General features: G+C 35.0%; 1 protein-coding gene across 5 annotated transcripts in view; it reads left to right on the top strand.

Annotated features, from left to right (window-relative positions):
* LOC110107672 overlaps window positions 1–18,690 on the top strand; it is a 79,313-nt gene that overhangs the window by 11,080 nt on the left and 49,543 nt on the right. For all 5 annotated transcript variants that reach the window (XM_020837990.2, XM_020837988.2, XM_020837991.2 and 2 more), the window contains one exon: window positions 10,321–10,457. In XM_020837990.2, coding sequence (XP_020693649.1) covers window positions 10,321–10,457 — 137 coding nt within the window. The remainder of the gene's footprint in view (window positions 1–10,320; window positions 10,458–18,690) is intronic.

Raw genomic sequence — 18,690 nt, 5'->3', positions numbered from 1 at the left:
CCATGGCGCGCGCTATTTTGCGCCATTGACAGCTATGATTCCTACTACTTGTTTCTTTGGCTTCTATTTAAAAAATTGATTTCAAGTTGATCTAATCCTTTTGAAATTCTCAAAGATCAAATCTTTGATAATAATTTCTAAAAGACAAATCATGTAACCATTGACAGCTATGATTCCTACTACTTGTTTCTTTGGCTTCTATTTAAAAAATTGATTTCAAGTTGATCTAATCCTTTTGAAATTCTCAAAGATCAAATCTTTGATAATAATTTCTAAAAGACAAATCATGTAAAATATTAGCAAATATTTAATTGACATAATACAAACCACTATTTTAATTAAAAATTTTTTAAGAGGCTAATGCTTGGGATGTAATTAATCCTAGGGTCTTGCTCTATGGGAATCTACACCCCAAAATAAAACAAATCATGCTCGATCAAATATATTAAGGGAAAATCTATGTTAAAAATATAAAAATACGAGTTTTGTTATTAAATTCATAGCGAAATAATATTTTTATCCTCTGGGATAATACATTATTTTTTATGCCGTACTCAATGACTAAATATTTCAATCCGTTATATATATTAAAATCCCACAAATAGATTTTCTAGCGATTCTACTTGGGAATTGTTTTTCTTTTCATCTAAAACAGTGGTTTTATAAATCTTGTTTAATATTGAATTATTGATTGGCTAACACATTTACAAAAAAAAATTCTGTGTTGGATGCCTCACCCATTTCAACCGTGGGTTAAGTGATGACAATACAAGCAAAAAATGTCTTAAAAATGAATTTTCCAAAAGAAAATACTTTCAAAATGAAATCAAGTTTTTCTACATCAAGCTTTTTAAAATGCACATTTTCAAATAAATCCAATTCTAAATTTTTTTATACCATAGTTGTGTTGGTTGTATAAATTTACAACCAAGTTATGTCAAGTGTTATGAAATTCTTAAATCTATTAAATTTATGTCATCACCTGTCAAGTCTGAGTTACAGCTATAGGGATCAATGATTCTTGTTAGTGGCCATAAAGTCATAAGGAAAATGCAGTGATTGGTTGATGAAGTAATAATTAGATTTAAGAAATAAAACAAAAAAGTTGATATAATATTTTCAGAAAAAATTTAAAGTCAATTCAGTAAAGATTCAACAAAGCAGAATTGAGGGTAAATTGATCTACAAGTTCAGTGTGCACTTACAGTTGTACTTTTTCCTCTGAAAATATGATTAAATTTGGGCTTGGATTTAAGAATATAGAGGTAATGTTTCAAGGCCCCAAGCCCTCTAAAGTGAAGGCTTTGGAAAACCAACCTTCATTTGAGAAGATTTTATAAATCAACTTGCCTGTTAGAGATAAGTTGACCGCCCAAAATAGTAGGAAGAGGTTTGTTGAGGTCTCACCAAAGGCTTTGGCTTCTCATCTTGGGGTGTAAATTAGTCGAGTTGAGTTGAGTTTTGGCATTATCGAGCTCAGCTCGTTAGTCAGAAAACGAGCTCGAGCTCGAGCTCGAGTCGAGCTCCAATGCCGAGCTTGAGCTTGAGCTTATCCCACTGTAAACGAGCTTGAGCCGGCTCGTGAGTCTTGGCGGTCATTCGTGTCGTCCCGCCCTTGAAACTTCCCGCACGATTTCCTGCACGCGGAATTTCCCGCCCTTGGAAATTTCCTGCATGCGAAACTCTGTTGCACGATCTTCCGCCAACGAAACTCTGCTCGGGATTTTTGTTCATGAGCCGTTTGACGAGCTTGCGAGTTGAGCGTTTATTGTTCGAACTCGAGCTCGATAAGCCGTCGAGCTTGAAATATTGTTTGAGCTCGACTCACGAGCTCGATAAGCTTGACTCTTTGAGCCTGTTAACGAGTCAAGCCCAAGCAGGCTCGCGAGTCAACTAGACTTAGTTACACTCCTCTCATCCATCTGTTTTCAATAGATTGACATGCCCTAAGGTTCAGAAATCCAGCGAAAAGTTGATGGAGAACAAAAATTCTAAGAATAACAAATTGATTGTTTAAGCATCAAGGAAGGATAAACAAAGGTTTGCCTAGCAGTCAACTGTGTCAGCTCTAGAGGATGGTTATGATTCTAAATTTCTTTCTCGGAGTGCAATTAACAGGAAAATTATTTTTGTAGATATCGTAGTTGCACCACTTGAGGTCTATTGCAGACCAAAAGTTGATCATTCTGATCACTGAGTGGCCCCCTGTTTTCCCTTTCAACTTCTAGTTAATCAGATTTACCTTCTAAGTTTATGAGGTTTTTCGGAGAAGACAAACCATTAATTCCTCTCAATGAGTTATACTCTAGGGGTTGCATTTAGACTCTATCTTTAGATGAAAAGATTTTGGGACGTCAAAAATCACATTCATCTCCATCCAGGGTGAAGGAAGAATGGAGACTTATCGTGAAAACTCTATCTACGGTACATTCTTCGATTTGTAGTTAGATATAATTCTAAATATTAAAGTAAACAACTAATGGAAATTGATAGTCATCAAGAGTACGACTCATCTCAGATCAATCTGATGACAGGTAAAACTATGGAAGAAATGATGAAATAATTGAAGGATAGTCTCAAAAATATAGATGAGGAGGAAAATAGAGTGGAAGAAAAACAAAGAATGTTACTAGAAAATTTCAATCCCAACGAGGTTAATCTCATGGATTAGTTCTCTAATATGATAGGAGAGGTTTTTCTCTATCTAGAGACTCTCATATGGAGGAGTTGTTGAAGTATAGGAGGAACATAGGAGTGAAAATTCTCAAGTTCTTTTCTTACTTGGGCAATTGAAGCAAAAGATGAACATATTAGCAATATGGAGAAGTGATTGGATGAGATGACATCTGCCATGATAGCTTATTACTTAGCTTCTATGGTCCCAAAAGATCCCCAATGCAACCGACAAACCTTATATTGGTAATGAGAAAGTAGAAATTATTGTTCATATTCATGGGGATATTGTTCATATTCATGGGGATATAGAGAGTTAGGAGAAAACAGAGCTCGAGTCTGTATATTTGCTGACTCCAAGGAAGATTTCAAAGATTATATTTTAATAGATTAAAGAGTCAATTACCCAATCTGATAATCTCCATGAGATCCTTCTATTTAAAGGGATAGGTCATACTTGGAAGAGTTTGACTTAGTTCAATACTCGAAAAGTTTGTTCCCCATCTTGTAAGTTGTTCAATGGAATGGAAATCCCCAACAACATTTGGCTCATTTCAGAGCTAGTTGTTGCAATTTGGGTGGTAGTGACGCACATTGTTCATGCAGTTCATGAGTATTTTGTCTGTTGTTTTATTTGATTAATATACCGAGTTACTAATTGGCTTGGTGAAGTTATTTGTGGAATTGGAAACTTTGTTCATTAAGAGATTTGTAAGATCTCAACATCACATTATAGTGGGAGACTTGGTAGTTGAACTGCATGGAAAAGAAGGATCTCAATGGAAATCTCAATTTATTGGAAGGTCATTTTGGAAACTCAATGGATGGAAATTGTTCTTCACCATTGAAACTCCATAAAAAGAGAGTTCTAATAGTTAAGAGAAAATAAAAGAATGAAATAACTCGAAAAGTTAAATAGGTTATCTCTTTAATGGCATAGGAAAATTCCCATGTTTTTTACTTTTTATGATTTCATGTATGTTACAAAGTGTGTTAATTAAATGAGCAATCCTTCCACATGTCTTATCTGTGCCCCATTTTGAATTTGAAAATGAATAATCTTCTCAAATATTTGAATCAGGTTTTGATGATGATCTACTTGTGTATAAAATGCAGGGAGAAAAGATTATCATTGAACTCGAGTCGTCTGATTCAGAGTCAATAAATCAAAGCAAATAATAATTAAATTTTGAAGAGTTGTTGATTGATATGACTTTATTTTCTGAGTCTGAATAAATAAAGGAGATAAACCTCAAAAGTGGTCATGTTGTACCATCTCGTATGACATTAAATAAAATAAAGGAAAACTACTAATAAACCAACATGATGGTGTTGTTCCGTCAACACGTTCTTCACAACAACAAGTGGGTGGTTGACCACCAAAAGTGGATTACAATATATTAGCTTATCTTAGAAAACTCTTTGCGAGACTGAGTATTTATAATTTTCCCTTACTTTCTCCTAAAATGTGCAAGAATTTGATCAAGTCAATACTTAATCTTGAAATTTGATAGCTCAACTCGCAGAGGGTTCTTTTGAGGAGACTTTATATTTCAAAGAAGTATTCATAATTATCTTTTCTAATTAAGATTTACTCATAGGAATTGCAGATCACAATCGTCCATTCTACATAACAATTGATATTGACATTTTTAAGTTAAATAGATACTTGTTGACCTAGGTGCATCAGTCAACATAGTGAGTTTAAGAACTTTAGCCCTTCTCAATATTGACACACAAAATTAAGTCCCAACAAAATGATGCTATGTGACTTCAATAAGAACAGAGAAAGGGCCTTAGGCTCCATTATTCTTTCATTTTTTAGTGGGAGATTTTGAGTAGCCAATTTACCCATCTAACAAGACTTGGGCATTAAGTCAATAATCAAGTTGCCTCAAAAGTAAATTGTCATGTTGACCAAACACATCAATCAAAATTAGAAGGGAATGACGATAAGGCAAGCTACTAAGGCAAGTGAACATAGGTAAAATAATTAAGTGAAAAGTAACACATAGGAAGGTATTTTTTTAAGATTGTAAAGTTAGTATGAGTAAAAGTTAATGTAACCAATATTGTTTATTAGTTTTGGACTTTAAAATGAAGGGGTGAAATATGAAAAATAAAATAAAATATTATTTTAGGATTAGATGAGGTATATGAAAAAATGCTAATAAAAATATTTTTGAGATTAAGATTCATAGGATTGGATTTTTCATAAGGAAGCTAATCTTATGTGCGAAAAAAGATATTAAGAATGCAAAATATGTGTTTAAAGAATCAAAAGGAAAAGCTCTAATTGTAAAAATAGCCGGTAGTGAAATTAAAATGGGTAAAAAAGAAAAAAAAAAAATAAAAAGTTTTATTATAAAAAATGATTTAGATTTAAAAGCTTCGAAAATTGGTAAAGATATAGAGGAGCCCGTAAGGAGTCTAATAAAGCATTATTTGACGCATAGAATTTAGCTTTTTGTGATTTATATAATAAATCTGGTACTAAGGAGAGTGAAAGATGTATATATAAGTTAACCAATCAAAGGGATAGGAGAAGTAGGGATCTAGTTTAAGTAAAGGCATTAAGAATGAAGATAAAAAATGCTCTTATTAGAAGAGGCTTTTCAACATAGGTTTATATGATATTTTGATAAGCTTTTCAATGAAAATTGTGATAAAACAATTGACTTTAAAGATTTTAACACCTGAATGAAAATAGAGAATTTTGTTTTGATCATCATATCAGTAAAATTGAAATTGGGTAGGCTTTAAAAAAATAAAGTGTGGAAAAATAGTGTGATCTAATGAGTTTCCAATAGAGACCTGGAAATGCTTAAGAGATTAAGTAATTTTTTAGCTTACTAATTTTTTTAATATCATTTTAAGAGCTAAAAAGATGCTAGATGAGTGGATGAGTGTGTTGGTTCCTATTTTTAAGAATAAAGTGATACACATGAGTGTGCAAATTATAGATGAATTAAGTTAATGTATCATATATTACAACTTGATACTAATATTTCTCAAAATCAGTTTGAATTCTTGTCGGGTAGGTCTACATATGAAAAATATACATTTGTTGAGGCTTTTGATAGAGAAGAATATAGAAATTAAGGAGGATCTACCTATAATATTTATTGATTTAGAGAAAATATGTGATAAAGATCCATGAGAAGTGCTCTATAGAGTTCTAAAAAAGAAATGAGTTAATTTTGTTTTTATTCAAGCCATTAAGAATATGTATACAAGAGTTGTTACTTGTGTTCAAACATAAGGTGGTTTGACCAAGTATTTTCTATTTCAGTTGGATTACATCAAGGATCAACTCTAAACTCATATATTTTTTGATTTAATCATGAATATTCTTACTATACATTTACAAAAGGATGTATTCTGGTGCATGCTTTTGGGTGTATGCTTTTTGCTGATGATATTCTTCTTGTTGATAAGACTAGAGAGGGAGTGGAGGAAAATTTGGAATTATGGAGGTCAACCTTAGAGTCTAAAGGTTCTCATTTGAACAGTTCTAAAGCCAAATACATTGGAGTGTAATTTTAGTTGTAATAGATCATGTAGTGGGATTCTGCCATTGAGTGATCAAGTCATTAAAAAGAGCAAATGTTTTAGATATCTCTGCTCTATTATTCAAAGCAATGGTTAAATAGATGAGGATATTATTAGTAGAATTCAAGTTGGATGGTTGACGTGAAGGAATGCATCAGGCCTATTGTGTGATGGAGAAGTACTCGTCAAACTTAAGGGAAAATTTTATAAAATGATGGTGAAGCCTGTAATACTTTATAGCGCAGAATGTTGGCCATTAAATTGGAAGCATAAAATTATGTTTAAGTGTTGCATAGATGAGGATGCTTAGGCCGATGAGTGGCTTTACACTTAGAGGTAGAATGTGAAACAAGTATATACGTGAAAACGTTGGAGTAGCTCTAGTGGTAGATAAGTTATGTAGGCAAGGAATGGGTCAAAATAAGTTGAGTTGAAAATTTTGTAAGTTCTACTTGAATCAGCTCATTAATGAGCCTCTTCTTTTGTTTCAAGCTCATAAATGTTTTCCTCTACTAGATATCAGCTCATTAATGTCTAGTAGAGAGCCTTTTTAGCTCATAAATTGAGGTTCATTCTCCCATTTGTTGTCCCTTTGGTTCCTGTGGATGGCTCTTTGGTTCCCGTGGATGGTTCCTTGGTTCCCGTGGCTTGACCCTTTGGTTCCCATGGATGGCTGCTAGTTTTCCCGTGCTTGGCCCCTTGTTTCCTGTTCCGAATGGGGGCTGCTTTGTTTCCTGTTCCGAATGGGGGCTGCTGTGCTGGCTGTTCGGGCCTCCTGCTGGCTGCTTTCCCGTGGCTGTTTGCTTGGGTTTCCATGGCCTTTTTGTCCCTGTTTTCTGCACCAAATGAAGGCTGTTATTTGGTGGCTGTTTGGGGGGGAATTCCAAGAGTTTTTCTCTGTTTTCTATGCAATTTTCCTGCAGAATTCCTGCTGTCTTTTGGCCTTCTTCTTGGTGACTTATGGCCTTCTATTTCCCTATTTTAATGGATTTAAATATTGCTTTTAGGTGGCTGTTTGTATTCCTTCTTTTGTGCCTATAAATAGAATTGTTTTGTGGCTGTTTTAGTATGATATATGATGTGATTTTTGGAGATAAAACCTACGGGTTTGTTGTTTGGAAAAGCTTGCAAGCTTTGTCCAACTTCCCTCTTTCCTTCCCTCTTTGAGAAAGCTTGCGAGCTTGTCTCCACTTCGTCTTGGCTTCTAACCTCTTTCTTCTATCCGCAAGTGACCACCCCATCTGTATCATTCTTCTCAAAGAAATGCAACTTTAGGTGTTTGTCTTGTTTGAGTTATTTGTAAGAGTTGTAAGGTGTCATTTTATGTCCAAAGTTTGTAAGTCTTTTATTTTATATAAGTAAAGTTTGTTTTGTCTAATTTGTCTTCTTTTTATGCCTTTTGTATTATCTAGAAAGGTTTTAATTTTCTAGCAAAAATTTGGGTCCCTCTCCCAAATTTTTGCTTACATCATTACTTCAAAACAAATACCTAAAGAAGCTTTCATCCATTAGAAGAAGGATATAGGTGAGGTGGTACTTGCGGAGAGACGAAAGAGGTTAGAAGCCAAGACGAAGGGTGGAAAGAAATCGCAAGTCTTTCCTAGAGGAGATGAGAAGGAGAATGGAACAAGCTTGCAGGCTTTTCTAACAAAATCCGCAGGTTTACATTTCCAAAAATCATTCATATAACCCTCAATTGTCATGTAATTTTTTTGTTTTTTGAGTCATGAGTAATAATCCATGCAATCAATCTTCGGAAATCTCAGGACATGATTCAAAGCAAACTCAAGCTTCATCAGGAGATGAATTCTTTCAACCGGAGGAGAATTGATGTAGGCAAAGGGGGGTCAAAATATTTTGAATTATAAATTTGGTGAGCTTCTAGGTCCTCTACTAGAATCAGCTCATTAATGTCTAGTAGAGAGCCTTTTTAGCTCATAAATTGAGGTTCATTCTCCCATTTGTTGTTCCTTTGGTTCCCGTGGATGGCTCCTTGGTTCGCGTGGATGGCCCTTTGGTTTTCCTTGCTTGGGCTCCTTGGTTTCCCCGGTTGGCTGCTGGTTTTCCGTGCTGGGTGGCCTTTCCCGTGCCTTGGTGCTTCGGTTCTGTGCGGGCCTTCTTGGCTTTTGCGGTTGCCTCTTCGGGTTCCGCCTGGGCTGTTTTCTCGTGACCTTTTGGGGGCTTTTCCGTGGCTTTGATGCTTCGTTTCCTGGAGTTGACTGTTGGCTTTTTCATTTCCCTCATTTATTTAAGAATTTGAAGAGTTTTGGGGCTGTTTAGTCCCCCCTCTATTGTCTATAAATATAAGTTGTTTGTGGTTGTTTTAAAAGAGAGAAAATGTGATTTTTGGAAGCCATAACCTGCGGGTTTGTTTGGAAAAGCTTGCGAGCTTTGTCCACTTCTTCTTCTTCTATCTCTTGGGGAGACTTGCGAGTTCTTTCCATCCTTCTTCTCGGCTTCTAACCTCTTCGTCTCTCCGCAAGTGCCACCTCACCTGTATCCTTCTTCTATTGGAATGAAGCTCCTTTAGGTTTGTTGTGTCCAAGTTAGTAAAGTATTTGTAAGGTGTTTTTGTTTGTAAGTCGTTTTAATTTTAAGAGTTGTAAGTCTTTCATTTTATATAAGTAAAGTTTGTTTTGATCCTATTTTGTGTCCTTTTGTGTCTTTTCTATTACTTATAAAAGTTCTTTCTTTTGTGATAAAAAATTTGGGCCCCTCTCCCAAATTTTAGATTACATCAATAAGATTAGAAAGAGTCTCCTTAGATGATTTGGTCATATAAAATATGGGCCTTTTGATGACCTTGTAGGAGAGTAGATGTATTAGAACTGGTCTATGTTAAAAGAAGTAGAATTAGACCTAAAAAACATGGTTATAAAGTATTAGAAATGACAAATTTTAATTAGATTTAAATTAAATTTTGGCTCTTAATATAACACAATGGAGAAAAATGATTCATATAAGCCAACCCCATATTGTGAGATAAAGACTTGACGTTGTTATTATGGTACTATTTGATCTTCATTCCTATAGTTCCAATTAAATTTCATATTTGTGTAGTATTACCTTTTATACATTTGATGAAAATTTTTACTCTTACGAGGAGAATTAACATTCTTCACTAATTTAAATTTTGATGTTATGATGTTCAAATATAAAATCACAATTATTCATCCTATTTAGTATCATTTAAACTAAATGCATACATGACTTCAAGGGATTTTAAAATCATTTGATCATCAATGGGACGCATCAACAATATTTCATGTATTACCCCAAGTGCATAAGAATATTGTTTGTTTTCAAGCCATCAAGGCTTATAAGTTGCTTAAATTAAATGAGTTGATGATTTGTAAAGTTTATTTCATGGTTTTCATTGGTAAAACTCATGGGATAAATTAGAGTTTTAACCAGACTTTTCAATATGATATTCCATCCTTGTTCTTTTAACACGCTCAGTTGATTAATAAATTATTATGACAATTGATGAAACTCATTCCAAGCTATTTTCATGTTGCATGTCATGATAAAAAGTGTAATCTTGAAGTCTAGGTCCATATAAAGTGGTAGCAGTGTTAGTTGTAAAAATATGTGGATGAAAATGGTTGTTTTCCTCTTAGGATGGCTAAAGTTCATCTCTCTCCCCCTTTATTTCTCTCTCTCTCTTTTTTTTTCTCTTTTGAAAAACTTCAAAATAGCTCTTGATTATTAATGTGTGGTCAGTTTTGTCTCATAATATCACATTGCTCCAATTTAATTTTTCGACTATACAAAATTGATAAAAAATATTTCTCATATTGTAATTGTGATATAAAATGCGTCCCAATTTATTCTCTTGACTATACAAAGTTGATCCAATTAGTTCCAAAGATATGCTTGTTTTTCTATATTATGTGATAAGTAAAATTAGTATGAAAGTATGTATTGACGGTTTATCAAATCTGCCTGCTTTGTCTTTATGGTAGGATGCTTCTGACAGCCATCATGAATCTTCTGGAGTCACCATATTTTTATCATTTCTGATACTGCCCTTTTTTTTTCCACAGTTTCTTTCATGAATGCATTTAAGAACCACTTGAATTGCTATGCACGCAGGTCAGATCCTTCTATTTTTGAGGAATGCTACGAGTTCTTGCTGTTGGTTGCTTCAGCTTCTAAGAATGCAATAACACAAATTATTGAGTCAGGGTCCATTCAGCATTTGGCTCGGCACATCTCTTTCTTGCCTGATGGTATAAGAGTTTATTAATATATCTTATTTCTCATATTTTGCTTGTCCTGTGGGCAATTTTGTAGATCACATGACTATTTATGTATTTTTGGAGCTTGTTGCAGTGCTTATAGTTTCTTGAACATCCAGACATATAATTGTCTTGCTAATAAAGAATATAATTTCTTATTCATTTGAATTATTTGGTTTACTCGAAAGAATGTTGTGTAGTTTTTTGTAATTACTGGGAAGATAAAATTATGTGCAACTTACATGTTATTACTATTTATTTCAGCAATTTCATTTTGTATGCTTGTTTTCTTCCATCAAATGATTACAAAGTTTATACCCTAATCCAACAAAGATCATTGAAGCACCAATAATGACCTACGGTAGGTGGCAAGGGCACACCATGATATGTATGAAAACATGAACAATTTTGAAAACCGTAGGAAACAATATAACCGGAGTACATGATTGCTTGCACGTGTACATAAACAAAATATCATGCTAACACATATTTTGTTAATAACTAAAAGTAGAATGTTAGTAACATGTATTCTAAAAATAAATTTAGATTTCAGGTGGTTTTGTAAAGTTTAAAAACAATGTTTCCCAACAATATTATTGAAGGATGTTGTAAAGCACAAAATTTAAAATACATAGGAGTGAGAGTGGCACACGGAGAATTCTGGGAGGAGAAGTGGGCTTGGAACCTAAAAAAAATATTTTATTTGCTGTATAATTGAGTTGGAGTCATACATGTAAACAACATAGCAATAGTCATTACATGCAAACAACACAATAATGTTTGCTGTGTTGCTCTACATGGCCATTTTTAATGATCAAAGCAACATGTTGACCTGTGAACCTATGATTGGACTAGCTCCCACTGCCCACAACTCCACGTCATCGGTTCTCGCAACCCCATGATCTCCACATAACTCCCCACATTCGCTCCTCATAGCACAACTCCCTCATGCGGCATGATTTGAAGGCCCCAAGCATTTGAACACTCTTAGCTCTCCCTCTCATGTTCGACAGACCCCTGCAAGCAGTAGCCAAAGCTAGACCTGACTATCCCTGTTGCGCAAGTCGTCCGCATCAATAGAAGAAGCCAACGATCCGGCTTCGTCTCCCGCAATTGAACCCCCGAGCCGGCCTCCAGCTTTTGTCGCATGCTTCTTGTAGATGCTCGAAGCCCGCACACCTCCTGCTTCCTTGTGTGAATGACCTTTCGATCCGATTCGTCTAACCTGAACTCGATCGTACCTTTGGCACCGATTTCATGTGCGAACAAATCAGACCACGCTCCGCTCTCACATCTGCCTCCTCTGCCTGTGTTCGGTCACACGTTCACCCATCTTTGTTTTCTTGAAATTGTGAGGGAGGAAATATCTAATAATAAAATAATAATAATAATAATTACTATAATAATAATAATGATAATAATAATAATTGTCATTATTATTATTATTATTAAGAAAAGCAAATGCCAAAATCATTCAACTGGAGGATCCGAAGATGTATTTCCGGGGTTGATATTTCCCTCAACTGTCCATTCGATCCGGCTGAGCGGATCAAAAGGGTAAGTGCCTTACCCAACCTCCCCTTGCGGGGAGGGGGTGTCTAAAAAATGCCGAAAATTCGGGAAAGCTCCTAAATACCACGAGTGTCAACTTGGAGCATCAAAGACCAATTTCATAATCGATTTTAATCCCCGGAAGCTCTCGGCCATTGAATCCTATCCAGTTGGGTGGACTATAAAGGGCAAGCGCTCTCTCGACCTCCCTTCGCGGGGACGGAATGCTAGGAGGCTGTCGAAATAATGTCACGAGATTGTCCGAGAGCTTTAATTAACATTTAATTTTAACTAATTAATCTATTTAATTTAAATTTAAATTCCTAAATTTAATTTAAATTAAACTAATTAACTAATTTTAAAATAAAATTTAAAATTCATCTAATTAAAATTCAAATTCTATTTAAAACTAAAATTCAAGTAATTAAATAATTGATTAAATTAAAATATAATTAAAACAATTAATTTAAATCTTAGCTTTATTTAATTTAAAATTTAATTAAAACTTTAACCTTAATTAAACTAATTAATATAAAATTAAAATATTTTAATTAATAAACCATTTAATTAATCAATTTGAACCTTTAAATTAATTAAATCAATTGACCAATCAATTTAATCTAAATAATTAAATAATTTCAAAATATATTTAAAATCAATTAATGGGTCGAGCAATTCATTTAATTAATTAAAACAACTGAATTAAAATGAACAAAAGAACAAAAAAAATCTTATTTTCCACTATCCAACCTAAGTTCAAGCTAAACAATCTCGCAAACTAAATACCACAATTCTCAAACACAAATAGCTCTCTAACAAGCAGCTCTCCAAACAAGCTCTCAAAAAACTCTCAGACTCTCAATAGTAGATTCGATTGCAGCTACGTTTGAGCTCTCAACGTTCTCCAAATTGCTGCAAGTACAACATACATGTAAGTAAACAAGCAAAATGTCAGCGTGGTACTGGTAAAACTAAACTTGTACTGGTAAAACAAAACTAATACTGGAAAGAACAAAACCAGTAAGAACAAAACTATAACAGGAAAGAAACAAAGGTACTACTGTTGGCCATAATGCATAGATACGGACACATCGACATGACACAGACGTTAATTATTGAAAATATAGGACATAAACACGAGTTGGACACGGTATACAATTTTTTTATATTTTAAAATAGTGTATAGAAATTGAATAAGTATAATATTAAAAAATAATTTAGAAATAATAAATCATTTAACTAGAATTTTTGCTTAAAATGATTAAGGTTAGAATGTTGAGGGTTGGGCGTTGATGTTGTATATTAGACATCGAGCGAGGAGATGACAATGCTATCAAAAGTCAAGAATCGATGTTGTGAAGATGTATTGTGCATTCTTTCATCAATGTCGAGAGGGCGTCTATTATTAATGTTGAGCAGACGTTGGTCATCGATATTAAGACGACATCAGACGAGGATGAGCTATCAAGTTGTGGATTTAGAAATTGTTAATGCCGAGCATCAATTGTCAAGATAGTGTTAGACTTTGATGTTGAGATGGTTTTGAAATGTTTATTTCATAACGACATCAAACGTCGATGTTGAGATGACGTTGGGCATTGTGTGAAATCGAAGTCACGAGCTGTCAAGGACAAATGAAATGCGAATACTCGATGAATGGGGAATTGAGTACGAGCTATTGATTTGGTGTTATGAAAAAGAAATAAGAAATTTAATTTTTATGATTTAAATAAAAAAAATTTAAATACAATATTATATTTTAAAAAAATTAAATACAAGATTATATTTAAATTTTTTTTTTCATAAAATATTTAAAACACACGTGCCGGACACGTGTGTCCAATTTGTATTTAATATTTTTTAATCGGACAAATTTTCAATGTCTCCAACACGTGTCTGGCGCTTGTCGTGTCGGACGTTGTACGTCTCTTTCAGGAGAAGTGTCGGTGCATGATAGACTATAAGCAAGGATGGTACTGAAGCAAAATTAGTAAAAAGTGCTAGTACTAAAAGTAAAGCTGGATTATAGGTAAAATAAGATGGTAATGCTGGTGTCGAGGTAGTAAAGTGCATAAAACTACATCGTCACTAATCTAAGCCCTGTAGGTCACTTCTAACAGATATAATAAATCCTATTGGTAACTATTTCTCTAAGTAAATCTACTAAGTGAAGCAGTAAACACCTAAAGTTCATCGACAACTTCTAGTATAAATCGTAAGTCCGATTTTAGGGAAAATCTCTAGGTAAAAAAAATCTAACCCTAAATCCTTGATAACCTGGGCCACCTCTAATGGAGGCCGTAAGTCCCACTTTAATTAGGGTGCTAGAGAAAACTTTCTCAAAACAAATAACTCATCTCTGATAACCCAGACCACCTCTAATAGAGGCCATAATACTTGTTATACGGGCCACTTCTAAGTGAAGCCATAAGACTCACTATTCGGGCTACTTCTAAATGAAGTAGTAAGACCCGTCCCGTTGTACGGGTTACTTTCAAGGGAAGCCGTAAGATCCTCTATACGGGCTACTTTCAATGAAATCCGTAAGTTCCAACCGAAATCCAAATATACGGGTAACTCTTAAATGAGCTACAAGACTTAATCTAAATCCAAAAATATGGGCAACTCCTAAACGGAGCTGCAAGACCCAATCTTAATCTAAACTACGGGCAACTCCTAGGTGGAGCCGCAAGTTCTAACCCAATCCAAATCACCTATTTCTATCCACTTTAGTTTACTCTTGATCCCTATGAGGAGGCAACCATGGCTACTAATCAGATTCCCTTGATACTACAATTAATGATTGTTAGTGTTGGTAGATTGAAACGTATGTAATATCTGGGAGATCAGAACCATGAATCTTGATCATATTTATCTCCGTCCACCACAACCAAAATTTAAAACTGTTGCACATTTAAAAATTGATTCATTCTTAATCGAGAGTTCTTTTCTATGTGTTAGGAGGGGTAATTAACTATAAGGGCTTGTGCTCATAGGAAGTGGAATCTTAGAATTAAATAAACTATGATGCTGATCATCAGGTGAAATCTTGTTAATTTAAAATCCAATCTAATCCATCTCTAGGAAAAATGGGACCTTGAGCTTGCGAAAGTAGGGTCCGTGCCGTGACGCCATCTTTTTCTGAGTGAACAGATTTCTGGCGACTCAATCAGGGATCACTTCTCTCTCTCTATCTTTGGATGAAATATATATACACATCTAAATAATATGGATGCTTATTTATTATAAATTCATATTTTTTTATTGCAACAGAAGTTAGGTTAACTCTAATCACTACAAGTTTTATGATTGGTTTTTGAAAATGTCACCTATTAAGAGATGATGACTATCAAGCTCAGGGGTAGGATTGAAGGTTTGATTTCCCCAAGCTATTATTGACACTGGTCGTGTTGGAGCCACACTTCAATTCAAAGCTATTTCCGAAGTTTTTAAATATTTTCCTGATGTTAATGAAGCTGTATATGCCAGGACAATTACGACTGATAAAACTACTGCTCCATGACCTGTCAACAGAAAGACTCCCAAAAGAATCTTTATATCTCGAGGTTGTCTGCTGCACCTACTGTGGTCCCTATGGCCGAGAGAAAGATTCCGGAGAGCAAATTGAAGTCGGTCACTATTGACTCGACTATCCATAACAAGAATAAGTACGAAATTCCCAATGGGTCTACTATTTATTTTGGCAAATATGATACTAAAGCTTTCACCTATGGCACCAAATTATCTAGAAAGCCAGAAGAAAGACCAATGCTAGTTTTCAAACTAACGACTGAGAGACGCCTAACATGACTGAAGAACCAATTCCTCAGATGGAGGCAAACATATCCATTAATAATGTCTTTGAGCGATTATGATGGGTAAAAAGGAATGATGATAAGGGCGAAGTGAAGTAGTCTTTTTGGGTGACTTCCTATCGGTTACCACAGCTCGAAAAAATGGTAGAACTAGTTTCTTATTGCCTATACAAATTAATGAAGGCTATGAAGGATAGAAGACTCCAAAGGAGTTGGAAGAAGTCAATGGATAAAATTGTTGCCTCGACTTCAAGAAATTTCTAGAAGGAAAAGGTTTCAAAGAAACCTTACAGATGAAGTTGCAGAAATCTTTCTCATTATCGTAATTTGAATAGAACTAATTCTAGACAATGTCCAGATTATGAGAAAAGACATTTTAGAAAGTCCTACAGTGGTCTTCATAAAGAAGATTGTGTTAGGAAATATAATGAGCTGAGGCCCCACTAATCTTATCAAGAGAAATTGCATTTGTGGGCACATCCCGATCCTGGTAGTCACTTGACACCTCATGTAAATCGTCGGCAATCTGCGACTACGAGGAGGCAGCAAGTATGGGTTCCAAAGGATCCTAAAATTTTAGGACCTTTTTAGAGAGCAAGTGCTAACAAAGTTCTCCCATATAGGGAAGATATTGCTATCTATAGAGAGTCTTTTGACTCTCTAGTAATTCACTGGAGGTGTCGAGCCCGGCTAGAAGAAGATTTTAATGCTGAGGTGTATGACGAAGCTTTATGGGATGAAAAGACTTTCCCTAGCACCAATAAAAATTACCATGATAGTGATGAAGAGGCAAAAGGTATTGATCCTATGAACATTGAAGTTGTTCGAATGGTTGATCACATTCCAAAGCAGTTCAAGCAAAAGGTATATACTTGCAAGAACACAACTACATATTTACAAAATGAAGAACATATGTAAGATAATCTAAAATAGACAACGTTTGTGAATAAAGCGCATCTTTATCAAGAGGAGATTGTGGAAGAAGAAACATAAAAATTGTGAGAAGATTGCTACAAGAAATGCAACTTCTCCAATAGAAAAAGGATCATGAGATCGACCAACTGCATGCTTGTCTCGATGAGATGGGCAATATGATAAAAGAACTGTTTGGACTGTTTGGTCTAGCAAATATAACTTGCCGACCGCAAATGACAAACCCCCAAGGAAATGTTGTTAATCCAAAATGAATACTAGTGATGCTAGAGATGCTCAGTCTGATTCAAATATTCTTGACTGAGGGCTAGATGTACAACAAGAGCCGATACTGACAAGCTCGAAAGAAGATGAAATAGTCAGCAAAACCTAGATTGAATAGTTATTGCTTTTGAAATTGCGGAAGCCTTGGTGGGTACTGGACGTGTGTATCTTATTTAATATGACCAAGTTAAGTATCCAAAAGGATATGTTGTATCGAAATTCAACACATTTTTTGGTACAGAAAACCCTTGACAACACTCGACACAATTTAAGGCTACCTGTGGTAATACTGGATGAAATGACGCATTATTGTTATGCCAATTCGTCAGTAGTCTTACTAGCATGAATTTCGAATGATATGCTGAGTTACCTAATGACTAATTAAAAATATTTGCCGAACTAGAGATTATGTTCGTCAAAAAGTTCGCTGGTGCGATAAAGAAGATGACTATCGCAGACCTCACTCTCGAAAGGAGGGATGAATTCGTCACCAAATACATCACGAGGTAGAGAAACCTATGTATGAAATTTGTGCAATAACTCACCGAAAACATGCTGTGGAGCTCCTACTAGGGAACATTGACGACCAAATGGATCTCTATGTAGTGATGGCTTCAATCAATAACTTTCAGGAATTACTGGATCGTCTAGCTAAATTCGAAAGATTGCCCAAACCCAGGAGCTTCAATTATAACTACAACAATAATTCTCCCAGGAAAGGAAAACAACCTAGAATGTATGACTCAAAGAGGGACGAAGTAAATACTGCATTTTCTTCTTCTCCTGACAAAAAGGTGGAAAGAAACTATCAAAGTGGTGAGCTCACTTTGTTAGATAGTGTAGTGGTTAATCCCAAGAAGGAGAAGACCAATGTTATATTCTCCATGCCATGCCAAAGTGCAAGCGGTAATAAAGGAAAAGAACCCCAACAAGATGAAGAGGGTTAGGAAACTTTCATCTCTAAAAAGATTAGGCAAATGATAAAGGTCTTATTGGCTATTGAAGGCATTCGTCAAAAGAATTCTTTGGAATTGGAAGTGGATCCAAGACTCTTCTATTCAAAGAAGCCAGCAGCAGAAAGCCTACGCTAAGCAAAATGAAGTCCTCAAAATACTATAAAAGCCAAGGAGAAAAGTGTAATTCTGCATTGAGATCTCGAAAAAGAAAGAGGAAAAGATTGGTAGATTAGAAAATTGATATCCAATAATATATCAATTCTATGGATGATTATCAATCAACAACCTCTTAGGCAGTTGGAGGAATACATTGCTGACCTACATCTAAACTTAGAGTCAGAACAAGAAGATATAATACCAATAAAAACTTGCCTAGTCATAAGTGAACGAGGTGGAAGGGCTACAAGAAGACGCAATGCACCTGCTGCTATTCACAAAACTGATGTGAAGGTGCCTTATAAGAAAACACATCATATGCCTGTGGGCTCTGAAAATTCGGCCCCGGCCTCCCCGCCGCGCTATTTCTTTTTTATTTGAGCGAGGGAGTTTTAACGAACTAAGTTCCGAGGTAAATTTTGGAAGGCAGATGGGTTTGTAGATAAGACACTACCCAGAGATTTCGCCCTCATTTGGTGAGGACTTTATGATCTGAGTTCTGGTTTCCTATAGGCGCAAGCCCCTATAGTTAATTACCTCTCCCGATCA

This window comes from Dendrobium catenatum, unplaced genomic scaffold, assembly GCF_001605985.2.
Source record: "Dendrobium catenatum unplaced genomic scaffold, ASM160598v2 fragScaff_scaffold_1631, whole genome shotgun sequence".
Lineage (NCBI taxonomy): Eukaryota > Viridiplantae > Streptophyta > Magnoliopsida > Asparagales > Orchidaceae > Dendrobium > Dendrobium catenatum.
This window is presented reverse-complemented; position numbering and strand designations above follow the sequence as displayed.